The sequence below is a fragment of the Sinohyriopsis cumingii genome, chromosome 2, assembly GCF_028554795.1.
Source record: "Sinohyriopsis cumingii isolate HCF-2022 chromosome 2, ASM2855479v2, whole genome shotgun sequence".
In the NCBI taxonomy this organism is placed as follows: Eukaryota; Metazoa; Mollusca; class Bivalvia; order Unionida; family Unionidae; genus Sinohyriopsis; species Sinohyriopsis cumingii.
The window spans coordinates 163,636,238-163,662,151 of record NC_142962.1 but is presented as its reverse complement, the minus strand read 5'-3'; the positions used below and the strand labels follow the sequence as shown (position 1 = coordinate 163,662,151).

The 25,914-nt window shown below is 32.6% G+C and overlaps 1 protein-coding gene across 1 annotated transcript in view; it reads right to left on the bottom strand.

Annotated features, from left to right (window-relative positions):
- Positions 1-25,914, bottom strand: part of LOC149806231 (cadherin-23-like) — a 317,815-nt gene that overhangs the window by 37,219 nt on the left and 254,682 nt on the right. The window contains exons 31-35 of the mRNA XM_089935354.1: positions 21,127-21,195; positions 12,601-12,667; positions 8,255-8,382; positions 3,957-3,997; positions 1,775-1,789 (exon numbers count right to left, since the gene is read on the bottom strand). Of these exons, the coding sequence (XP_089791480.1) occupies positions 1,775-1,789; positions 3,957-3,997; positions 8,255-8,382; positions 12,601-12,667; positions 21,127-21,195 (320 nt within the window). The remainder of the gene's footprint in view (positions 1-1,774; positions 1,790-3,956; positions 3,998-8,254; positions 8,383-12,600; positions 12,668-21,126; positions 21,196-25,914) is intronic.

Here is a 25,914-nt window from a genome sequence, read left to right as displayed (position 1 = left end):
TCAATGTGCCATTCTGCATTATCCATATGGTGTGCCCTTTTGGGCTCAAGCATGAATAATGCTCAATGTGCCATTCTGTATTGTCAATATGGTGTGCCCTTTTGGGCTCAAGGACGATAAATACTGCTCAGTGTGCTTTTCTGCATTATCCATATGGTGTGCACCTGTCAGGGATGATGAATATTGCTCAATGTATCATTCTGCATTATCCATATAGTGTGCACCTGTGGGCTCAAGGATGATGAATACTGCTCAATGTGCCATTCTGCATTATCCATATGGTGTGCCCTTTTGGGCTCAAGTATGAATACTGCTCAATGTACCATTCTGCATTATCCATATGGTGTGTCCTTTTGGGCTCAAGCATGAATAATGCTCAATGTGCCATTCTGCATTGTCAATATGGTGTGCCCTTTTGGGCTCAAGGACGATAAATACTGCTCAATGTGTTTTTCTGCATTATCCATATGGTGTGCACCTGTCAGGGATGATGAATACTGCTCAATGTACCATTCTGCATTATCCATATGGTGTGCCCTTTTGGGCTCAAGCATGAATAATGCTCAATGTACCATTCTGCATTGTCAATATGGTGTGCCCTTTTGGGCTCAAGGATGATAAATACTGCTCAATGTGCTATTCTGCATTATCCATATGGTGTGCACCTGTCAGGGATGATGAATACTGCTCAATGTGCCATTCTGCATTATCCATATGGTGTGCCCTTTTGGGCTCAAGCATGAATAATGCTCAATGTGCCATTCTGCATTATCAATATGGTGTGCCTTTTTGGGCTCAAGGATGATAAATAATGCTCAATATGCTATTCTGCATTATCCATATGGTGTGCCCTTTTGGGCTCAAGGATGATGAATACTGCTCAATGCACCATTCTGTATTATCCATATGGTGTGCCCTTGTCATGGATGATGAATACTGCTCAATGTGCCATTCTGTATTATCCATATGGTGTGCCCTTTTGGGCTCATGGATGACAAATACTGCTCAATGCACCATTCTGCATTATTTATATGGTGTGCCCCTGTCAGGGATGATGAATACTGCTCAATGTGCCATTCTGTATTATCCATATGGTGTGCCCTTTTGAGCAAAGGGATGATGAATACTGCTCAATGTGCCATTCTGCATTGTCCATATAATGTGCACCTGTGGGCTCAAAGATGATGAATATTGCTCAATGCACCATTCTGCATTATCCATATGGTGTGCCCTTTTGGGCTCAAGGATGATGAATGCTGCTCAATGTGCCATTCTGCATTGTCTACATGTTGTGCCCTTTTGATGAATATTGCTCAATATGTGCTTCTGCATGCCCCAAGAAGTAACTAATGGAGGGAACTGATTTGCTGTTGGATGATTCCATGATAATGTTCCAATTGTGAAGGTCTTGGATAAGTGCAGTTTATGTAGAAGAGATTTGGACATTGATTCTTAAATGTTTTAATTTTTAGCCTTTATCTATCTTTGTTTTGTATGCTTTTTTTGAGCATCTGCAACACCTTTACCTTTTGTCTCAAGGTTAATAATTACTTTGATTGGAGGAGGGTGGTGTCTCCCTGTGGATTGGTCTTTATCATAGTTGTTGCCTAGCTATTGCCCTGTGCTATAAGAAAGTAAGTGATAGGGCTAGTGTGTACAAAAAAAAAGTAAGTGATAGGGTTGGTGTGTACAAGAAAAGTAAGTGATAGGGCTAGTGTGTAAATCAAAGGGAGAACATGAATCATGCAATAATTACAAACAATTACAAACATACCTGTGCCTTTGTTTACTGTTGTCCAAGGAAATTAAAAAAGAACATATTTGCAATTTCAAATACTTGAGGAATACTCAACTACTATATAAATACATGCATCTATGAAAGAAAATAAATGACAAGACAAAACTATTTCTACTTAAAGACAGTGTTATGTATATTTAGCTTGTATTGTGTGCTTGACCTTTGTCTGTAATTGAGGGTATGAGTTTGGGCCTACCTGACCAATGTCAGTTTAAAAACAAAAATTACTTTGATTTGTCTTCAGAACATTGGTTTTTCCCTTGAAAATGCTACTGTCCACCTGATTTTGACATGTTTGTAAGTTAAAAATATATTTTTTAAACTGATGTTTGAGTTCTAGTTTAAAAACAAAACAAAACAAAATTAGATATTTTTGGACAAAAAGTTTTGAGCCACAGCCTAGTCATTTTACTCTGTCTTAAAATTTTATATAAGGTTTTGACAAACATAATTATTTCATTTCTCTTTTAACTTTAGTCTCTGGATTTATTTACTGGTGTTTTCAGATATAATTTGAGAGGAATCATTTATTTGAATTATTCACTGGAATTACAAAGTGCTTATTGATATTTTGTACTCAGTCACTATTTTGGTAAGATGATGAATTAATTCAAAGACATTCTGAATTATATAATTGCGACATATTTTGATTGTTGGCACATCATCTCTTCCATGACTATTGAAACAACATCACATTCAATGCTGGAATTCTTTAAGAACACTCTCTGGACATGTGATATAACTTTTAGAATTATTTGAGATTTAATTTACAATGCTGTAAGTTCCTTATAAATTTTCACTTTGTATTGTAGGGAAAAAAATATTTTTTGAATTTGACTAAACTTGTTGGTTTTGCTTTATCTGTGACTAAGTATAAGACCAGGGAATCATAACAACACTCCTCTGTATCCTTCTATTTCATCTTTTTACTTAGTTAAAAGATTAAGCAAGTCCTACCATTTTATTCCAGTCAGAATGTTGAGAATGTTGTCCTTAACATATTCACAAATACATAATGCATACAAAACTGCAAACAACATAAAACAGATCTGCAGATGCACAATGCGCCAGTAGATCTGAGTCAGCACTATTTATTGTCTTGAGTCAGCACTATTTATTGTCTCTAGTCAGCACTATTTATTGTCTTGAAAACAAGACAATGTAGATGCTTATCTACTTGAATATCATGTAACAGCCAATGTTTAAATTTGCTGTTGTTATTTCTGTTGTTGATATGTGGTTGTCATATAACAGTATTATCAACGCTTTATTTAATAACTACACTTGTATGTGTGTGTCATACATCAGTCAGTAGGATCAATATTTTATGTAATAACTATACCTGTCTGTGTGTGTCATACATCAGTCAGTAGGATCAATATTTTATGTAATAACTATACCTGTCTGTGTGTGTCATACATCAGTCAGTAGGATCAATATTTTATGTAATAACTATACCTGTCTGTGTGTGTCATACATCAGTCAGTAGGATCAATACTTTATTTAATAACTACCTTTGTCTGTGTGTGTCATACATCAGTCAGTAGGATCAATATTTTATGTAATAACTATACCTGTCTGTGTGTGTCATACATCAGTCAGTAGGATCAATATTTTATGTAATAACTACACTTGTCTGCATGTGCTATACATCAGTCAGTAGGATCAATGCTTTATTTATAACAACACCTGTCTGTGTGTGCTCTACATCAGCCAACTGGATCAATGTTTTTTTTAATAACTACACCTATCTACAAATAATATTCTAAACATGCTGGTTAAAAAATGATCCACACCTAAATTTCTAGCCAAGTAGGTGATGGAGATTCCTAATACTCTTTCTACATAAAGCTGAAACATTATCGTTAATAAAGATGAAAATGTCAAGTCAAAATACATAACATAATTATGAGTGACAATTTTAGTCTATGTTAATATATTTTAGTTAAATGGCTGACTTCTACTTTTCCAGCTGGTTAGATCTGTTGGCTTTACATGTCCTTTATATGAAACACTCAGCTACACGTCAGACATATCCAGATACAATGATGTGTCAAATTACAGCATGATGCTGATATTGGTCAGTTGTCGAAGAAATGTAAAATTACAACAGATCATTCCTAGATAAAGGTGCTAAAATCTTACTTTAAATACTCACTGTAAGACATGGCAGTAGCAGCTTTCAATTTTCTCTGGTACCTTGAGAAAATAAAAAATAAAAAATATTAGTGTCATTAGTAAATAATAAAATCTAAATTTAATGAAATTCTGAATTGGTGTATGAATATAAATAATTTACAATAAGACTCCATTCTACTTGCAATGCAATTGTTTTTTTTAGAGAATTTTTATAAAAACCATATAAATCATGATGATAGAGAGCAGCCTTTCTACTCTGATTCCTGATTATCAGGATACGTAAACAAATCATAACTGAATTACTTAAACTATTCATTGTAAAAAAATATGTGCAAACTATTATTGTTATTATCATTATTAATTACTAAATTGCTTCACCCTTCCATTGCACAAACAATAATCCATCTGTCAAAACAAGGGGACATCCTTTGCACAAACAATAATTCATCTGAGAAGGGACTGCTTTCCCATGAAAGTGGGACTGTCTTCTCAGAAATATTAATTCCTCTGTAAAGACTGGATGATCTCAGTCAGTCCTACTCACAAATTTAAGTACCCAAACCAATTGCATGCTTATGACAAGCTTGCAGCAAGCTTCCTGCAGGCATACAACAAGCTAGCTGAGGTTGCACAAGCTAGTAAGGGTGCTCGCACAAGCTTGTGCAAGCTTGCAAAAGGAATTTTTCGAAGTCTGCAAGCTTTCAAAATCTAAACTTCAAGCTTGCAGAAGGAATTTTTCCAAGTCTGCAAGCTTGCAAAATCTAAAATACTTGATGTAAGCTTGCTCAAGCTTGCAATAATCAGTTGTGAAAGTTGAAAGTTGGCAGTTCTGCATGAGATCAGTACTTCCTGAAATGTTGAAGAATATATCTTGTGACTAGATCATGCTCAATATAAGAAACTACACTATCAAATTAAAAGATGTTACCGGTAATCTAGCTTTTATTTATAGCATCTGATAATGCACTTGAGTTAAATAATATACATTTTCAGTGTTGCAAAATGCCAAGAACTTGAATTACTTGTACTTAGCTGATACATAAATAAAATATATTATTACAACATTTCTCTACGTTTAAATTAATTATGAACATAATTAATATTTTTCAAAATAAACTGACTTATTTCTTGACCAAGGCAAAATATGAAATTGGCAAGCTTGCCGCTGTTTCAAATATAAGCTTGCTGCAACCTTAAAAATAAGCTTGCAATTTTGGTTCGGGGACCGAAAATGTATTTTTTCCCCTGTAAAATGATTCAGTTTGATACCCATGAAAATAAATAATTCAGTGAATACTTTAAGAAAACATCAATTAAATTAAGTGAAAAGAAAGAATCCTAACCCTAGTCCTAATTTGTCCAAAGTAAAACAATATGGCCTCTTTTGTAGTCATGATCCTAAAACTAACCAATCAAGATTAACTTTGTGCCCTGAAACTAATCGATCAAGATTATCCTTTTCCCCTAAAACTAATCAATCAAGATTATCCTTGTCCCCATAAACTAATCAATCAAGATTATCCTTGTCCCCAAAAACTAATCGATCAAGATTGTCCTTGTCCCCTAAAACTAATCGATCAAGATTATCCCTATCCCCTAAAACTAATCAATCAAGATTATCCATGTCCCTAAAAGTAATTGATCAATATTATCCTTGTCCCCTAAAACTAATAAATCAAGATTATCCATGTCCCCAAAACTAATCGATCAAGATTATCCTTGTCCCCTAAAACTAATCGATCAAGATTATCCTTGTCCCCTAAAATTAATGAATCAAGATTATCCTTGTCCCCTAAAACTTTTTAATCAAATTTATCATTGTCCCCTAAAACTAATCAATCAAGTTTATCCTTGTCCCCAAAAACTAATTGATCAAGATTGTCCTTGTCCCCTAAAACTAATCGATCAAGATTATCCATGTCCCTAAAAGTAATTGATCAATATTATCCTTGTCCCCTAAAACTAATAAATCAAGATTATCCATGTCCCCAAAACTAATCGATCAAGTTATCCTTGTCCCCTAAAACTAATCGATCAAGATTATCCTTGTCCCCTAAAATTAATGAATCAAGATTATCCTTGTCCCCTAAAACTTTTTAATCAAATTTATCCTTGTCCCCTAAAACTAATCAATCAAGTTTATCCTTGTCCCCTAAAACTAATCAATCAAGATTATCCTTGTCCCCTAAAACTAATCAATCAAGATTATCCTTGTCCCCTAAAACTAATCGATCAAGATTATCCTTGTCCCCTAAAATTAATGAATCAAGATTATCCTTGTCCCCTAAAACTTTTTAATCAAATTTATCATTGTCCCCTAAAACTAATCAATCAAGTTTATCCTTGTCCCCAAAAACTAATTGATCAAGATTGTCCTTGTCCCCTAAAACTAATCGATCAAGATTATCCATGTCCCTAAAAGTAATTGATCAATATTATCCTTGTCCCCTAAAACTAATAAATCAAGATTATCCATGTCCCCAAAACTAATCGATCAAGTTATCCTTGTCCCCTAAAACTAATCGATCAAGATTATCCTTGTCCCCTTAAATTAATGAATCAAGATTATCCTTGTCCCCTAAAACTTTTTAATCAAATTTATCCTTGTCCCCTAAAACTAATCAATCAAGTTTATCCTTGTCCCCTAAAACTAATCAATCAAGATTATCCTTGTCCCCTAAAACTAATCAATCAAGATTATCCTTGTTCCCTAAAACTAATCAATCAAAATAATCCTTGTCCCTCATTATTCTAAGGTCTGATGTTATGCATCTATGTATGCAAGCAGACACCATGTTTTACAAACAATGATCAATAAAATTTATATCACATTAGAATGATGGGAGACAATTAGTCAAAGGCCAATACAATGACTACCAGGTCTCAAGGGCCAATACAATGACTACCAGATCTCAAGGGCCAATACAATGACTACCAGGTCTCAAGGGCCAATACAATGACTACCAGGTCTCAAGAACCAATACAATGACTACGAAGTCTCAGGGGTCAATACAATGACTACCAGGTCTCAAGGGCCAATACAATGACTACCAGGTCTCAAGGGCCAATACAATGACTACCAAGTCTCAGGGGTCAATACAATGACTACCAAGTCTCAGGGGCCAATACAATGACTACCAGGTTTCAAGGGCCAATACAATGACTACCAGGTCTCAAGAGCCAATACAATGACTACCAAGTCTCAGGGGCCAATACAATGACTACCAGGTCACAAGAGCCAATACAATGACTACCAAGTCTCAAGGGCCAATACAATGACTGCCAGGTCTCAAGAGCCAATACAATGACTACCAAGTCTCAGGGGCCAATACAATGACTACCAGGTCACAATTTCTGTGGAATTCATAGCAGGCAAGACACACAATGAAAAAGGCACATGTCGCTGGCCAAGTTATATCAATATAGATCATTTGAGAAAAAGGGGGCACTGTACAAAAAGCTACACAGTTCCCAGGGAAACTGCAAAGAAAGCTATACAGTCCTCAGGGACTCTGCACAGAATACTATACAGTCCTCAAGATACCTCACAGACCTGGCATCTAGTAAAAGCCACATATCCTCCTTATGAAGGATCCTGCTGATAAAAACATGGACTCATCAAGTGGCAATGAAAGCTGATTGTTAAAAACAGGGAACAATCAAATGGCAACATGACCTGATTATTAAAAACAGGGAGCAATCAAATGGCAATGTAACTTGATTGTTAAAAATGGAGCTATCAAATGGCAAGGTAACTTCATTAGAACAGGATTACAGTCTTATACAAGAGGATATCAATATTAGCTTTACTTTCATCAATAAAACAAAAACTAACACCCTTAAAACCTTTAATATGCATTTGTTGATAATTTATCCATGGCACGCTGAACATCCTGATGTTACAATGAACATCCTGACATAAGGAACATCTTAATTTTACAATCAACATTTTGACATCACACATGCACCAACATTTCTCACAGTTTGTTATGGATTTATTGCTGCAAATTTTAACTTTTGACCTATCAGAGTATCTTAGATTTATTGACATTAGAATGTAAGATATACATACTTGATCCTGACAATAGATTTATTGACATTAGAATGTAAGATATACATACTTAATCCTGACAATAGATTTATTGACATTAGAATGTAAGATATACATACTTGATCCCGACAATAGATTTATTGACATTAGAATGTCAGATATACATACTTAATCCTGACAATAAATTTATTGACATCAGAATGTAAGATATACATACTTGATCCTGACAATAGATTTATTGACATTAAAATGTAAGATATACATACTTGATCCTGACAAGGTAGAAAATGATGAGGATGGCCATACAGAAGAGACTGAGAACTATGGCAACCAGTATTAGGGCCATTCTGAATGTATCCTCCAGGTTCTCTGTTTTTACGGCTGATTCTGTGGGCTGGAATAACAAGTTACAGCCCTCATATAGTGATCAGTATTATCCTTGTCCCCTAAAACTAATAAATCAAGATTATCCATGTCCCCAAAACTAATCGATCAAGATTATCCTTGTCCCCTAAAACTAATCGATCAAGATTATTCTTGTCCCCTAAAATTAATGATAAGACTTTAATACAATCAATATGAAAACAAAACGATTCCTTTAATAGTATTTCAGTATTAGGGGTAACAATAGTATTTTTATAATGCCTAATTATAGTTTATCCCCAATATATATATATATATATATATATATATATATATATATATATATATATATATATATATATATTTATATTTATATAATCCTGCTCATATCTCATTGGTCCTCAGCTGTTACTTATAAACAGAATGGAGTACTATAGAGGTACATTGCCCAATTGACAACTTTATCTGTACAAGTACATGTCCGATAGACTGTACATATCCATACATGTACAAGTGTCCAATAGACTGTACATATCCATACATGGACATGTAGTGTCCAGCACATATCCGTACCTGTACATCTGCATCCAAAAGACTAGATGTCCATAGCTGTACATGTAGTGCCCAATAGACTATATATGTTGTGTCCAATAGACTGTACGTATCCATACCTGTACATGTAAGTGTCTAATAGACTACATATCCATACCTGTAAATGCAAGTGTCCAATAGACTGTACATATCCATACCTGTACATGTAAGTGTCCAATAGACCTACATATGTATACCTGAACTGTTGAAGATAATGCAACCTTGAAAAGTCATAAATATTTCGTTCTTGTTTTGTTCTACAAATATCTAAATTCATGGCTTCCAATCAGAACTGATGAGGACAGTTTAATAATAATGTTCTTTTGAGAATCATTAAGGTTTGTACAAAAATACCACAATGTAATCATGTATCAAAGCTTCTTAATGTCTCATTGTATTATTCAACTGAAGAAGAATTATCAAGTTCTGTACATAGTAGATATTAGTTTAAATGAATCTGACGTTTCATTTTCTTAATAAGTCTGAAGACATAGGTAGCATTATATCAATTAATCACTGTCAGTAATTATATAATTTAAATAACTAAACTTATCATAACATTACAGTTAAACCTATCATAACATTACAATAAACCTATCATAACAATACAATAAACCTGTCATAACATTATAGTTAAACCTATAATAACATTAGAGTTAAACATATCATAACATCACACTTAAACATATCATAACATTATAGTTAAATGAATCATAACATAATAGCTAAACTAATTTAAAATAATGGCTAAATCATTATATATTTGCTAAACATACTACAACACTAGTGCTAAATATATCACAACAATACTGATGGAAAATGAATAATATGGAGGGGTTTTTAATCTCCAAACTTAACACAAATATTTGGGATCCATATCTTTTAGCCGTAATTGTCTAATCAAAACATAACAAGAGTACCAAGAGTTACGACCCAGGATATGTCTGTCAGATGTTTACTAGTCTTCTATGGAGGAGCTCTGGAGATCGTTGACCAATGACCTGTACCTTTGGTCCAGGTATCTGGTCTTGAATTAAAATTACTCTATAGAAACCATTATTTTCTAATCAGACGTATCTTGACCCCGACACCTGACCTTTGACCCAGAATCTATAGCTTGCTTGGTCAAGACTTACACCAGAATAAAAGTTATTTTGTAAATCCTACACCACTCCCTCGATAATTTGTGCCCTGATAACTCGCAAACCTGCTTATAACATGGGCTCAGGCATGGTTCTCATTTTTTAAAACCAGGAAATACCCTAAATATTCTTCCTATTTGTGAACGTGAAGAAAATTGTGATCAAAATTGGAAATGGAAACTTTGATGCATCGCTTGTTTTAACGTCAAAAACGATAGGACCTGGAAATTGTAATCAACACTTTGAAATATCAAATTTAAAAATAGGTCATACAATTTTTTACATTTTCTTTCCAAACAACAATCCTAGTACACCGCAATTAACAATATGTAAGGAAATTTTGATCAATGAAAACATCACTTACGCTGAGTGAAGGCAGTACTTTAATAAATAAATACAAAATAAATAATTTTTTTATCAACTGAAATTTATGTTCTAGTTATATCTTTTAGTTCCTTTTAAGTGTAATTGTCATAAATCCAATTTGTCCTCTTGTAATTATACGTAAAATGCATCCATCCACCATAATAGCTATGTCCGCAAGTGTTTCTCTGAGAACCTAATTAAGTAATGACCGTGTTTTGATAACTGACTTCCGGAAGTATTTGTTGTACTGTTGCACTGAGCTAAAAGCTGGCCTCCTTTGTATTACCATGTTAATTATGTCTTTTGAATCAAATAAAGGAGGTGGAATATAAGAAAAGTTAAAAGGCAAGAAAATCCTACAAACTTAAAATCTAGTGACCCTGGTTTTAAGTCAGGTGAATTCACTTCATTTGATCAATCAAACACTTATAAATGTTATTGTGTATGTAACATGAACTACCTTAAATCGATGTGATTGTAAAATGAGGATTCAGTCAATAAACAGCTCAGTTCCCTAACACTGCTCCCCCCCCATGGTTTTCTCAATGTCAAAGCAATTTTTTTCAAGTTTTGGAGGTCCCTCGGTAACTTGCGCCTCATTTATAGTGTGGTCTGTGTTTGTGGACCCCGTTGTGTGTGAATTATCTGAGTTACAGTGATCATGATCTTTGACCTTTTCAACACAAATCAATATACCTCAACCATACCTTAAGTACATGACCTCCACAAGCTTTAGTCAAGGTTTGTGTGTGTGTGTGTGATTTGGATTTTTAACGTAGCTTGAACAATTTTTCAGTCATATCGCTACAATGTCTGCAGTGGGGCAGTTTATAGCGATGTCTAGCAATGGGGCATCATGTCACAGACATGTAGGATGATATCCCACCCAGTCACATTATACTGACACCAGGCTGACCAGTCCTAACACTAACCTCTTAATGCTGAGTGCCAAGCAAGGCAGATGTTAGTACCATTTTATCAGTCTTCGGTAGGACACGACAGGGGTTCAAACCTGCAACTTCCCACATCCGAGGCAGACACCCTAACCACAAGGCAACTGGAATGGTCTAGTCAAGGTTTGTGGTAAAGAACTAAAGTTACTATGCTAAACTGTAGTTCTTCTTTCAGTCACAATGATCATCACATTTGACCTTTTGACCCCAGATTAATTTCCTGAGTGCAAATGCAAGTGCAAGCCTACCAAAGAAGTTTAATCCAGCTGTGCTAAGAAGAACGAGAGTTACTGTACTGAAACCTTGTTTCTGAATGCAGTCACACACTGACCGTATCCTCTGAAATGAATATAAAATATGCCCATACTCAAGGTCTGGTTTATGCCAATGTTTTACGCCTGTAATTTTGGGTTTGCTTTACGCCTGTACTTTTGTATGGTTTATGTCTGTAATATTACTCTGATATGTTTCATGCCTATGATTTACGCCTGTAATACACCTTATTACATTTATGTATTTGAATACAGGCGTACTAAGTTAAATAATTCACCTCTGTGTATGCCTAAAGTACGCTAGTATTATGCCAGAGATACACTAGTATTACGCCTGAGATATGCTAGTATTACACTTTTCTCATATTCTCATAAGCCAAAGATAACCCAGGTGCAGAATACGCCTGTAGTACGCCTATGATACAGGCATATGATTTCATACGGGTATGTGCAAGCCATCCTCAAATTTTGGTAACTCATTTCAAGTTATTGTGCGAAACCATTTTTCTTCTTTCAAATTAACATTACCTTTTGACCTTTTGATCTGAAAACTGGTAGGTTTTTCTTTCCATTTCTTCCAGGAGATTGTGCTAAAACTATTTTTTTCTTTCATTTGCAGTAACAATGACCTTTGACCTTCTGACTCAAAACTCGATACATTTCTTCCTTACTCCAAGAACAAGTTATCCACAAAGTTCAGTGTAGGTAAATTGTGCTGTAGAACTGAATTTATTATCCTTCAAAATAGTAAAAGTTTTTGGTCAGATAGGATCCTAGCATAATTACCACCATTTCAAAAACTATACAAATATATGAGTTCCACCTCAGCTTCATAGTCTATAGTAATTACCACTATTTTGAAAACTTAATTCTAATATAAGAGTTCCAGTAATGCGTCTAGAGAAATAAATTTCTATATAATTACCACTATCTCAAGAACTTTGTACTGGTATCGGAGTCCCAGCAATGCCTCAGCGTGGTAGTCTATAGATCTGTAAAAGAAAAACAGAACTCACCCTGTAGCAAAGCTAAGAGTAAATTATAATTACAGCCACAACTGTTGGATCAGTGATAATTATCTTCTTAAGAACTGAAAGGATATGTTTTTAAATTCAAAATGGATTTTATTCATTTGGCAGAGAGAAGAGGCCTTTAAAGGTGTGCCTGGTCAAGGTGTGAGCAGAAGGAAGTTTCTGTTAAAGGTGTTATTTTGCTGATCAAAATAGAAAGTAAAGCCTCAACAATGACACCAAACACAAAGAGATAATACAGACTACTGTAAAACGTACCTGGCTTGAAAACATTTGCATCATCACTTTTTAACTATTTGTTTTATAAAATATTATTTGGCACAAAAAATGGTTCAAATATGATATAACTTCAACTATTAATTTTAACACTGTACGACATAAGAATTATACCACATTTATAACAGTTATGAATAAACTTATCAATAATTATGCAAAGCATTATATATTGCTGGCACATTTGAGTATTAAGCATAAAAAATGAATCCATTAATTTTAATTTTTCCAATTTCTTCTTGTTTTAGCTTATTGTCTGTACCAAGCACTGCCCCACCCACCCCTCAAGTCACTATCTGGTGTACTGTTAATTTATTGTTGTTCTTACTGAAATTTCATTTTAAATAAAGCATATGTGGTTGGCACATATGCCATATATTTAACTTTCACTATGAATATGCATATTATAACACTGTACAACAACCAATAAAGGGGGAAGAGTTCTTCTACACCCGGGTCTTAGATGCTGATAGTCATAAATTGTATTTCTAATGTTTACTTGAAGCAATCATTTTCCCTTTCAAAACAGTTTTATTGCTTTTTCCACACCAGTTTAATATATATATATATATATATATATATATATATATATATAGTAATAACAAAAAATATACTAGAGACAAATGGTGGTTACTATGAGATATTCAGCTAGAGTCTCACATTCATTTATCCCTAGTACAAACATATGATGCATACACCTACAGCCTCACTTTCATTAGTTCTTGGTGTACATAGATGATGTATACACCTACAGCCTCACTTTTATTAGTTCTTGGTGTACATAGATGAGGTTTACACCTACAGCCTCACTTTTTTTGATCTTAGTGTACATAGATGAGGTATACACCTACAGCCTCACTGTCATTAGTTCCTGGTGTACATAGATGAGGTATACACTTACAGCCTCACTTTCATTAGTTCCTGGTGTACACAGATGAGGTATACCCCTACAGCCTCACTTTCATTGTCCCAAGTATACTGTTATGTATATTTAATTTACATTATCTGTTGGCTTTTGTTAATGACTGTATGTTCTGTATATCTAAATTGTGTGCGTGACCTTGTCCAAAATCGGGGGCCCTGAGTGGCAGAGTGGTCTAAAGCGCTCTCCGTTACGGATCACTGCAATCTCACCTCTGTCTGTGTGGGTTCGAGTCTAGGAATTGGCCAATGTGGGTATGTGAGAAAGCTTGCCAGTAGCTTTTAGTGGGTCGGTGGTTCTTCCTGTGGTTTTCCCGGGTTCTTCCTCCACCATTATTACTGGCTGTCATACAAAGCCATCATATACTGAAAAATGGTGTCAAACCCCACAACAACAACAACAACAATTGTCCAAAATCAAGTTCATAGTGTATCTGACCAGTGACATTTATTTTGTAAACAACATAATACAAGACCAATATTTCTCTGAGGGTAGATTAAATAAAATATGCAGATTATTGCTAACTGTCACATAATAAGGCAAGAAATAACTTGGTTTCACCTAAGAACGATTTGATCATTTTCATCATACCAGCGTACTACGTTACCTAGGGTGGATGATTGTTTTTCTAGGTAAGTGTCATAGATCGCCTGCAGCGAGAGACACTGAAAACACAGTATGCACAAGTATTTTACCTTTACCAATACTCAGTCTCCTGTAGATTCAAGGCAAGTTTGTTTTCCAACACACTGGTCTTTGATCTTGCCAAGGAGTGATCATTCTCCATTTTTGTTCTCCAGCCATAGGGGTAAGTGTTACATTTGTATTTTATTTGATATGTGAAGCATATTCAGTTTTTAACATATCGTGAAATGATGCCTTTACTACTATGCAGATTTGAAATGTTGTGAACTTTTGAAGTGTTACAAGTTGCTATTAGGGGTTTAATTTAGTAATATGTATCTACAGATTTTAATTCTATACCTGTTATTATGACCAGTTTGATTTTATTATATATGTCTGTACCTGTCTGTATATATGTCTATACACATGTCTGTGCACATGGTAGATCCATGAAGGGTGGGCATGGCCAATACAAGTGGGCCAACCCAATTCAGGAGAACTGTGTGCTCTCTGTACCTGTCTGTATGCATGTATATACGTGTGTCTGTGCGCATGGTGGATCCATGAAGGGTGGGCTTGGCCAATACAAGTGGGCCAACCCAATCCAGGTGAACTGTGTGCTGTCTGTGCATACATGTGTGCAGGTATATCAGGCTGTCTGTCTGGTCATCTGTGTGTCTATATGGATATTGAAGATGATGTAACCATCAAGGCCACACAAAGACAAAATCGCTAATTTGTAAACTTGTGTGCATGGTGGATCCATGAAGGGTGTGTGTGGCCAATACAAGTGTGGGCCAACCCAAGAATTCGGGAGAACTGTGTGGTTTGTCAGTGGACACATTTGCAAGTTTTTACAAATATTTATGAATCTTATGGCTGTACAAATGACCGAGTCATATGTTATTTAAATTGAATGTTGTTTCAATTGATTACAATTGAGTCATTTTGATTACATGAGATCATATGAATCTTATTTTCATTCCATGAGATTATTTAAATCTTATTTTCATTCCATGAGATTATTTGAATCTCACTTTCATTACATAACATTACATGAGATTATTTGAATCTTATTTTCATTCCATGAGATTATTGGAATCTTATTTTCATTCCATGAGATTATGTGAATCTCACTTTCATTAAATGAAATTACATGAGATTATGTGAATCTCACTTCCATTAAGTGAGATTATATGAATCTTACTGTCATACATTTGAATATATGAATCACTTTTTTGTTTTCCTATCTGTGAACGTTCGGATAAAGTAACTGAATGAGACATATGTTTAGAGTGTGAAAGAATCACTGTATTTTGTAGTATATATATATTTTTTAAAATTCTTATCATAAACTTCCATTTTTCATCACACTGTATTGTGTTGTCTGTTTGATCCAAGCATCCATTCAGGTCTATCCTGTTACCCTAATAAAAACACGTTTACATGAATTTGAATTATAATATAGTCTTGATTCTGACCTTAGAATCTTCTAGAGTGGATAATTCAGTTGACAGAGTATTTTCAGAAAATGGTAATTGTGACCTAGGTCAAGTAGAGCAGAATTTAACATGTTGAAGCAGAATCAGTCTTGTTGTGATTTATTTATTTACTGGAATTACAAAGTAATCAATAAAAGTCTTGGACAGAAAGATTAATTTGGAATTATAGTGAATTTAGACAAGGGCAAATTTGGACTATGTTATCGTGGTACATCAAAGTACTGTTAGCACATAATCACAAACCAGACCACTGGCACATTAATGCATTCAATACTACAAGCACATCAGCACACTGAATATTGGAAAAATGTTTGGAATATAGCTGAAATTCAATTGTAACTTACTACAATTGGATTTGTGATATAACTTTCAAGAGTATTTGGGACTTAATTCACAATAAATTAAGTTCATTTTAAATTTTCACTTTGTATTCTTGGGAAAAAAATTATTTATTGAATTTGATAAAACTTTTTACTTTTCATTCTTTTCTGTTATTTAGTTTAGGACCATTGAACCATAACAATACATACACCCAGAGCCTCACTTTCGTTTGTCCCTAGTATACATACATGAAGTATGCACCCAGAGCCTCATTTTCATTTTGTCCCTAGTATACATACATGAAGTATGCAGAGCCTCATTTTCTTTTTGTCTCTAGTATATCTACATAAAGTATGCACCCACAGCCTCATTTTCATTTTGTCCCTAGTATACATACATGAAGTATGCACCTAGAGCCTCACTTTCAATCAGTTGAGAATAGGAGATATTATTACTAGTTTATAGGGTTAGGGTAAGATGACAATAGAAAATTTACTAGTTTATAAGGTTAGTTGACAATAGGAGATATTACTAGTTGATAAGGGTTAGGGTAAGTTGACAATATGATAAATTATTACTGGTTTATAGGGTTAGTTTACGATAGGGGATATTACTTGCTGATATAAACAGTAATACTAGCTAAATAAAGAGACTGAGCAATCATGCCAAAAAAAGTAATGCTACCAATCTTTACAGAAACTCTAGAGCATTTTCCTCAAGGGATAAGTGTCACTAAGTAAGTAATAATTACACTAATATCATATTTTAAGTAATCCAATTAATAAGTTTGATGTGTTTAACATGAATATGTGTACTGGAACTCATTAAAATTAATACGTTGGATGTGTTTAACATGAATATGTGTACTGGAACTCATTATAATTAATAAGTTGGATGTGTTTAACATGAATATGTGTACTGGAACTCATTAAAATTTGACAAGCTTGTCATTTAACTCATTCTAAATGTCACGTTACTGATAGCACTAGTGAAAAATTTTACTGATTGGTGAGGTTGGAGAAAATTGCAGACTCCTGATGAGCTACCACTTTTTTAAAAAACCATATCACAACCATAGTCTGTATGATGCAAAGCATATCTCATCACCCTAAGCTATACAACATAAATATATCTCATCACTCTAATCTAAACGACATAAAATATATCTCATCACTCGAATCTATATAACATAGAATATATTTCATCACCCTAAGCTGTATGACATAAAATAAGCTATATGACATAAAATATATCTCATCACCCTAAGCTATGTGGCATAAAATATATCTCATCACCCTAAGCTATATGACATAAAATATATCTCATCACCCTAATCTATGGCATAAAACATATCTCATCACCCTAAGCTATATGACATAAAACATATCTCATCACCCTAAGCTATATGACATAAAATATATCTCATCACCCTAAGCTATGTGGCATAAAATATATCTCATCACCCTAAGCTATATGACATAAAATATATCTCATCACCCTAATCTATGACATAAAACATATCTCATCACCCTAAGCTATATGACATAAAATATATCTCATCACCCTAATCTATATGACATACATATATCTCATCACCCTAATCTATGACTTAAAATATCTCTCATCACCCTAATCTATGACATAAAATATATCTCATCACCCTAAGCTATATGACATAAAATATATCTCATCACCCTAAGTTATATGACATAAAATATATTTCATCACCTTAAGCTATATGACATAAAATATATCTCATCACCCTAATCTATATGACATACATATATCTCATCACCCTAATCTATGACATAAAATATATCTCATCACCCTAAGCTATAAGACATAAAATATATCTCATCACCCTAATCTATATGACACAAAATATATCTAATTACTCTAAGCTATATGACATAAAACTTATCACCTGGAATTTAATTCACAATCTTGTAAGTTCTTTTTAAATTTTCAAGTGTATTCTAGGGAAAAAAATTATTCATTGAATTTGAAAAAACTTGTTAGTTTTTGCTCTTTTCTGTAACTCAGTTTAAGATCATAGAGTTGTAACACGGTTACTGAACAGTGGTGTAAGAAAATACAATCCAAACTACAACAAATGAAGGTGTGAAAAGTATTGAACTGTGGTATACAAAAATAAGAAAATGCTTATAAATCAAAATAAAACTAAATGGATCTTAATAACCACAGATCAGAGATTGGTTTTTATGGAACAGAAGCATCTTAACTTCCATCTTAAGAATATGTTTTAAATCATAAACTTCTTGGCATTCATTGTGACAGTTTTCTTTGGTGATTGTACAGACCATTAATGTATTTAAATTTCTTCCAAAATAGCACTGCTCACTATAATTAAGAAATACCTCCCTCATGATGTCACAGTCCTGTATTTCAATGCCTATAGTCAACTAATGGTAGATTATTGCTATGTTGTACTGGGAAACAGCACCAGACAGGACCTTGACAGAATTTTAAAATTACAAAAAGGTAGCACCATGCAGATTTGTAGACAAACCTTTGGATGTCACAAATGTATTCCTCATACAAAATATTAAGTTGAATATAAATTGACAAAATAACTTATTACAGTAAAGCTGTTTTCATATATAGAGCTGTACATGGAAGTGCACCACAATATCTACAAGGCGATGAGCCAGATACAATCAAGTTAAGCACTACACTCTTTAAAAGCTGTCAGAATTATTTCTGTCAAATTTGGTTGTAATGTTTTGAGAGGTTTTGGGAACAAATTGTTTAAAGGGTTTTCTATTTTTGGCAACAGTAGTCATATTTAATAGCAATCAGTAGCCATACTTAATAGCAATTAGTAGCCATACTTAAATGCAATCAGTAGCCATCCTTAATAGCAATTAGTAGCCATACTTAATAGCAATCAGTAGCCATACTTTACAGCAATCAGTAGCCATACTTAATAGCAATCAGTAGCTATACTTAATAGCAATCAATAGCTATACTTAATAGCAATCAGTAGCTATACTTAATATCAATCAGCATCAACAGCACAAATCGAAAGGACTCTGTGCTAGAATGCCATTCCGCACAATTTAGTCAAATTTAGTTAAAAAGTTTTTGAAAAATTATTTAAATTTTTTAGTAAGTCATATCTGATTGTGGATCAACATAATTTTTAACAAAAGTACCTCAAAGGTATTGACGCTCAGTTGTCTGAAAGGAATTTCCAGGAATCCATAATACCATTTCTTGTTTTGAACTGCAGAGTGCTGAAATCATCTCTGATAGTCTTCAGTGAGAAGATTTTCAAATTAGCTGTTATGTCATTCATACTAGATGTAAGGTATGCACAATTTTAATTTAGAACAAGTTATACATCATTTGAAGACTTTTGGTGAAAACCTCATTCCAAAATGACCATCCACTCAGGAGACTTTTTGACAAGATTTTCAAGATGGCCTCTGTGGTGGCCATATTGAATACAAGGTATGACCAACAGAACATTATAAGAAGTCTTTTGACGAAAACCATATAGTAATAACATTCTGTTCAGAAATAGTAGCAATGAAAACAATTTTAAGATGGCTGAGATAGTGACAATACTGAAAATATGTTTATTTCAGATTAATTGAGATGTCTTTTTATGATAACTCCATGCTGATATGACCCTCTATTCTGGAAGAATAACCAGATTTTCTAGATGGCTGCACAGGCAGCCATACTGGATATCTGAGTGGCACTATTTACAGTTAGGAACAACTAGACATTATAAAAAGTCTTTTGGTAAAAATACTATGTCAATATGGCTTTCTGTTTAGAAGGAGTAGCAATAATAAATGTTTCAAGATGGCTACCATAGCCACCGTATTTGAATGTCAGGTAAATAAAAGTGGATGCAAAATTAAGTGCTTTTGATTAAATGAAGACAAAAGTAGTCCAAAATACACTTGTATATTGACAAATTATATTTGTGTAGTACAGTCCATAATGTGTTAATTGCCTATATATATGTGTGTGAAAAAAATCATGAATCTGAGTATGGATCATACTATAAAATGTATATATCAATAACATCCCATTAGAAAGCACAAATAACAAATATAAAAAATGGTTGTCCTCACTTGATCTAAATCCCACTGCTAACAAACAAGTATCATTCAACAATTCACTATGATATTGGTGTCAGTAGCACTTGGCTACAGTTGTTTACATTCTAAATGCACATGTACTTAAACTGGCCTAGATTTTGGTCAGCTGGAGACAGTTATCATCTTGCTGAGGTTAATCAGGGAAAGAGGCTAATCATAGGGAAATAAAAACATGAACATATAAATAGTAACTTGACAGCCAGATATCATTGGTTTCAAAAGACTGGAAATTTAATCTGCGTTTATGCCAGTGTTGGTAGTGATCATATATATTGTGTTGCCAAAAAGGAAAACTAAAAAATCGCAGTTTGTGACATTGGTGAAATTCCTTATTTTTCATACATTTAAGAAGAATGAAATATTTGTTTGTGTACAAGAAAAATACATGTATATAAAATTTCAGGCACCACAACACGATTATCTTTTGTTAGAACTCATACACGATCTCTTTCCCATAATGTTTTTTTTTGTACTTTAAAGAAGAAAAAAATATTTTTTTCATCTACTAGAGAAATACATGCATATGAAATATGGGAGACATGCCACAACCATGTTATATCTGAATCTGTGTTATAGCAGAATCTCAATGTACTTTTTTGAAAAACAATATAATGTGCTTAAAAAAGTTTTCTGAAACTGTACCTGAGTAATTCTGCAGCAGGTATGGTTTCATTGGTTTTCATATCTTCTGCATGTATAAACATGTCTGTTCTGAAAATATATATATTTCATACACTTATTTTTACTGCAACATGTGAAATACAAACATGAGGAAAAAAAAGAAAAAATCTGACTTCTGGTTCAGAAGGTAATTAGTTACTAATTATCTGTCTGCTGTAAATCCTATATTCAAATTCCAGTCATTTCAATGTAAATCCTATATTCAAATTCCAGTCATTTCAATGTAAATCCTATATTCAAATTCCAGTCATTTCAATGTAAATCCTATATTCAAATTCCAGTCATTTCAATGTAAATCCTATATTCAATTTCCAGTCATTTCAATGTAAATCTTATATTCAAATTCCGGTCATTTCAGTGTAAATTCTATATTCAAATTCCGGTCATTTCAATGTAAATCCTATATTCAAATTCCAGTCATTACAATGTAAATCCTATATTCAAATTCCAGTCATTTCAGTGTAAATTCTATATTCAAATTCCAGTCATTTCAATGTAAATTCTATATTCAAATTCCGGTCATTTCAATGTAAATCCTATATTCAAATTCCGGTCATTTCAATGTAAATCTTCTATTCAAATTCCAGTCATTTCAATGTAAATCTTATATTCAAATTCCGGTCATTTCAGTGTAAATTCTATATTCAAATTCCGGTCATTTCAATGTAAATCCTATATTCAAAATAAAGTCATTACAATGTAAATCTTCTATTCAAATTCCAGTCATTTCAATGTAAATTCTATATTCAAATTCCAGTCATTTCATTGTAAATCCTATATTCAAATTAAAGTCATTACAATGTAAATCTTCTATTCAAATTCCAGTCATTTCAATGTAAATTCTATATTCAAATTCCAGTCATTTCAATGTAAATCCTATATTCAAATTAAAGTCATTAGAATGTAAATCTTCTATTCAAATTCCAGTCATTTCAATGTAAATCTTATATTCAAATTCCGGTCATTTCAATGTAAATCCTATATTCAAATTCCAGTCATTTCAATGTAAATTCTATATTCAAATTAAAGTCATTACAATGTAAATCTTCTATTCAAATTCCAGTCATTTCATTGTAAATCCTATATTCAAATTAAAGTCATTACAATGTAAATCTTCTATTCAAATTCCAGTCATTTCAATGTAAATTCTATATTCAAATTCCAGTCATTTCAATGTAAATCCTATATTCAAATTAAAGTCATTAGAATGTAAATCTTCTATTCAAATTCCAGTCATTTCAATGTAAATCTTATATTCAAATTCCGGTCATTTCAATGTAAATCTTATATTCAAACTCCAGTCATTTCAATGTAAATCCAATATTCAAATTCTGGCCATTTCAATGTAAATTCTATATTCAAATTCCAGTCATTTCAATGTAAATCCTATATTCAAATTAAAGTCATTAGAATGTAAATCTTCTATTCAAATTCCAGTCATTTCAATGTAAATCTTATATTCAAATTCCGGTCATTTCAATGTAAATCTTATATTCAAATTCCAGTCATTTCAATGTAAATCTTATATTCAAATTCCGGTCATTTCAATGTAAATCTTATATTCAAATTCCAGTCATTTCAATGTAAATCTTACATTCAAACTCCAGTCATTTCAATGTAAATCCTATATTCAAATTCCAGTCATTTCAATGTAAATTCTATATTCAAATTCCAGTCATTTCAATGTAAATCCTATATTCAAATTAAAGTCATTAGAATGTAAATCTTCTATTCAAATTCCAGTCATTTCAATGTAAATCTTATATTCAAATTCCAGTCATTTCAATGTAAATCTTATATTCAAACTCCAGTCATTTCAATGTAAATCCTATATTCAAATTCTGGTCATTTCAATGTAAATTCTATATTCAAATTCCGGTCATTTCAATGTAAATTCTATATTCAAATTCCAGTCATTTCAATGTAAATTCTATATTCAAATTCCAGTCATTTCAATGTAAATCTTATATTCAAATTCCAGTCATTTCAATGTAAATCCTATATTCAAATTCTGGTCATTTCAATGTAAATTCTATATTCAAATTCCGGTCATTTCAATGTAAATTCTATATTCAAATTCCAGTCATTTCAATGTAAATCCTATATTCAAATTCCAGTCATTTCAATGTAAATTCTATATTCAAATTCCAGTCATTTCAATGTAAATCTTATATTCAAATTCCGGTCATTTCAATGTAAATTCTATATTCAAATTCCGGTCATTTCAATATAAATTCTATATTCAAATTCCGGTCATTTCAATGTAAATTCTATATTCAAATTCCGGTCATTTCAATGTAAATCCTATATTCAAATTCTGGTCATTTCAATGTAAATTCTATATTCAAATTCCGGTCATTTCAATGTAAATCCTATATTCAAATTCCGGTCATTTCAATGTAAATTCTATATTCAAATTCCAGTCATTTCAATGTAAATCGTATATTCAAATTCCAATCATTTCAATGTAAATCGTATATTCAAATTCCAGTCATTTCAATGTAAATTCTATATTCAAATTCCGGTCATTTCAATGTAAATCTTATATTCAAATTCCAGTCATTTCAATGTAAATTCTATATTCAAATTCCAGTCATTTCAATGTAAATTCTATATTCAAATTCTGGTCATTTCAATGTAAATTCTATATTCTAGTCATTTCAAACATAAAGATTCTCAAGTCACACTTTTGATAGGTCTGAAAATATATTTAATATTTTGATTTTATGTCTTTTACAATGAAAAAGAAGAGAAAGAAGCTTTTCAAAATGTTCATTACATGCAATACAAATGGATGTTTTCTGAGATTTAAAATTACCTCTTTGACAGAGTTCTGTCTTAAGAAGTTCCAAAGATGTTTTTGAATGTTTCAAAGAATAAATCTACAATATAAACATAACAATGATCCTGAAAGAGGTAATAATACCAAATTTGCATTTCATTGGTATTTCATTAGCATTCCATTCAAATTTGCATTTTCCAAACCAAAATGCATGCTTACCACAACCTAGCTGTGGTTGCACAAGCTAGTAAGGGTGCTTGCACAAACTTGCAAAAGGAATTTTTCCAAGTCTGCAAGCTTACAAGCTTGCAAAATCAAAAGTTCAAGCTTACAGAAAGAATTTTTTCAAGTCTGTAAGCTTGCAAAATCTAAAATTCTTGTTGTAAGCATGCAATAATCAGTCATGAAAGTTGAAAGTCAACTTGGCAGCTCTGCATGAGATCAGTACTTTCTGAAATGTTGAAGAATATTTTATGTTGTGACTAGATCATGCTCAGTATAAGAATAGATGTTGTGACTAGAACATGCTCAGTATAAGAATATATGTTGTGACTAGATTATGCTCACTATAAGAATATATGTTGTGACTAGATCATGCTCAGTATAAGAATATATGTTGTGACTACATTATGCTCAGTATAAGAATAATAATGTTGTGACTAGATCATGCTCAGTATAAGAATATATGTTGTGACTACATTATGCTCAGTATAAGAATAATAATGTTGTGACTAGATCATGCTCAGTATAAGAATATATGTTGTGACTAGATCATGATCAGTATAAGAATAATAATGTTGTGACTAGATTATGCTCATTATAAGAATAATAATGCTGTGACTAGATCATGCTCAGTATAAGAATATATGTTGTGACTAGATCATGATCAGTATAAGAATATATGTTGTGACTAGATCATGCTCATTATAAGAATAATAATGTTGTGACTAGATTATGCTCATTATAAGAAGATATGTTGTGACTAGATCATGCTCAGTATAAGAATATATGTTGTGACTAGATCATGATCAGTATAAGAATATATGTTGTGACTAGATCATGATCAGTATAAGAATATATGTTGTGACTAGATTATGCTCACTATAAGAATATATGCTGTGACTAGATCATGCTCATTATAAGAATATTTTATGTTCTGATAAGATCATGCTCAGTATAAGAATATATGTTGTGACCAGATCATGCTCATTATAAGAATAATAATGCTGTGACTAGATCATGCTCAGTATAAGAATATATGTTGTGACTAGATCATGCTCAGTATAAGAATATATGTTGTGACTAGATCATGATCAGTATAAGAATATATGTTGTGACTACATTATGCTCAGTATAAGAATAATAATGTTGTGACTAGATCATGCTCAGTATAAGAATATATGTTGTGACTACATTATGCTCAGTATAAGAATAATAATGTTGTGACTAGATCATGCTCAGTATAAGAATATATGTTGTGACTAGATCATGATCAGTATAAGAATAATAATGTTGTGACTAGATTATGCTCATTATAAGAATAATAATGCTGTGACTAGATCATGCTCAGTATAAGAATATATGTTGTGACTAGATCATGATCAGTATAAGAATATATGTTGTGACTAGATCATGCTCATTATAAGAATAATAATGTTGTGACTAGATTATGCTCATTATAAGAAGATATGTTGTGACTAGATCATGCTCAGTATAAGAATATATGTTGTGACTAGATCATGATCAGTATAAGAATATATGTTGTGACTAGATCATGATCAGTATAAGAATATATGTTGTGACTAGATTATGCTCACTATAAGAATATATGTTGTGACTACATCATGCTCATTATAAGAATATTTTATGTTCTGATAAGATCATGCTCAGTATAAGAATATATGTTGTGACCAGATCATGCTCATTATAAGAATAATAATGCTGTGACTAGATCATGCTCAGTATAA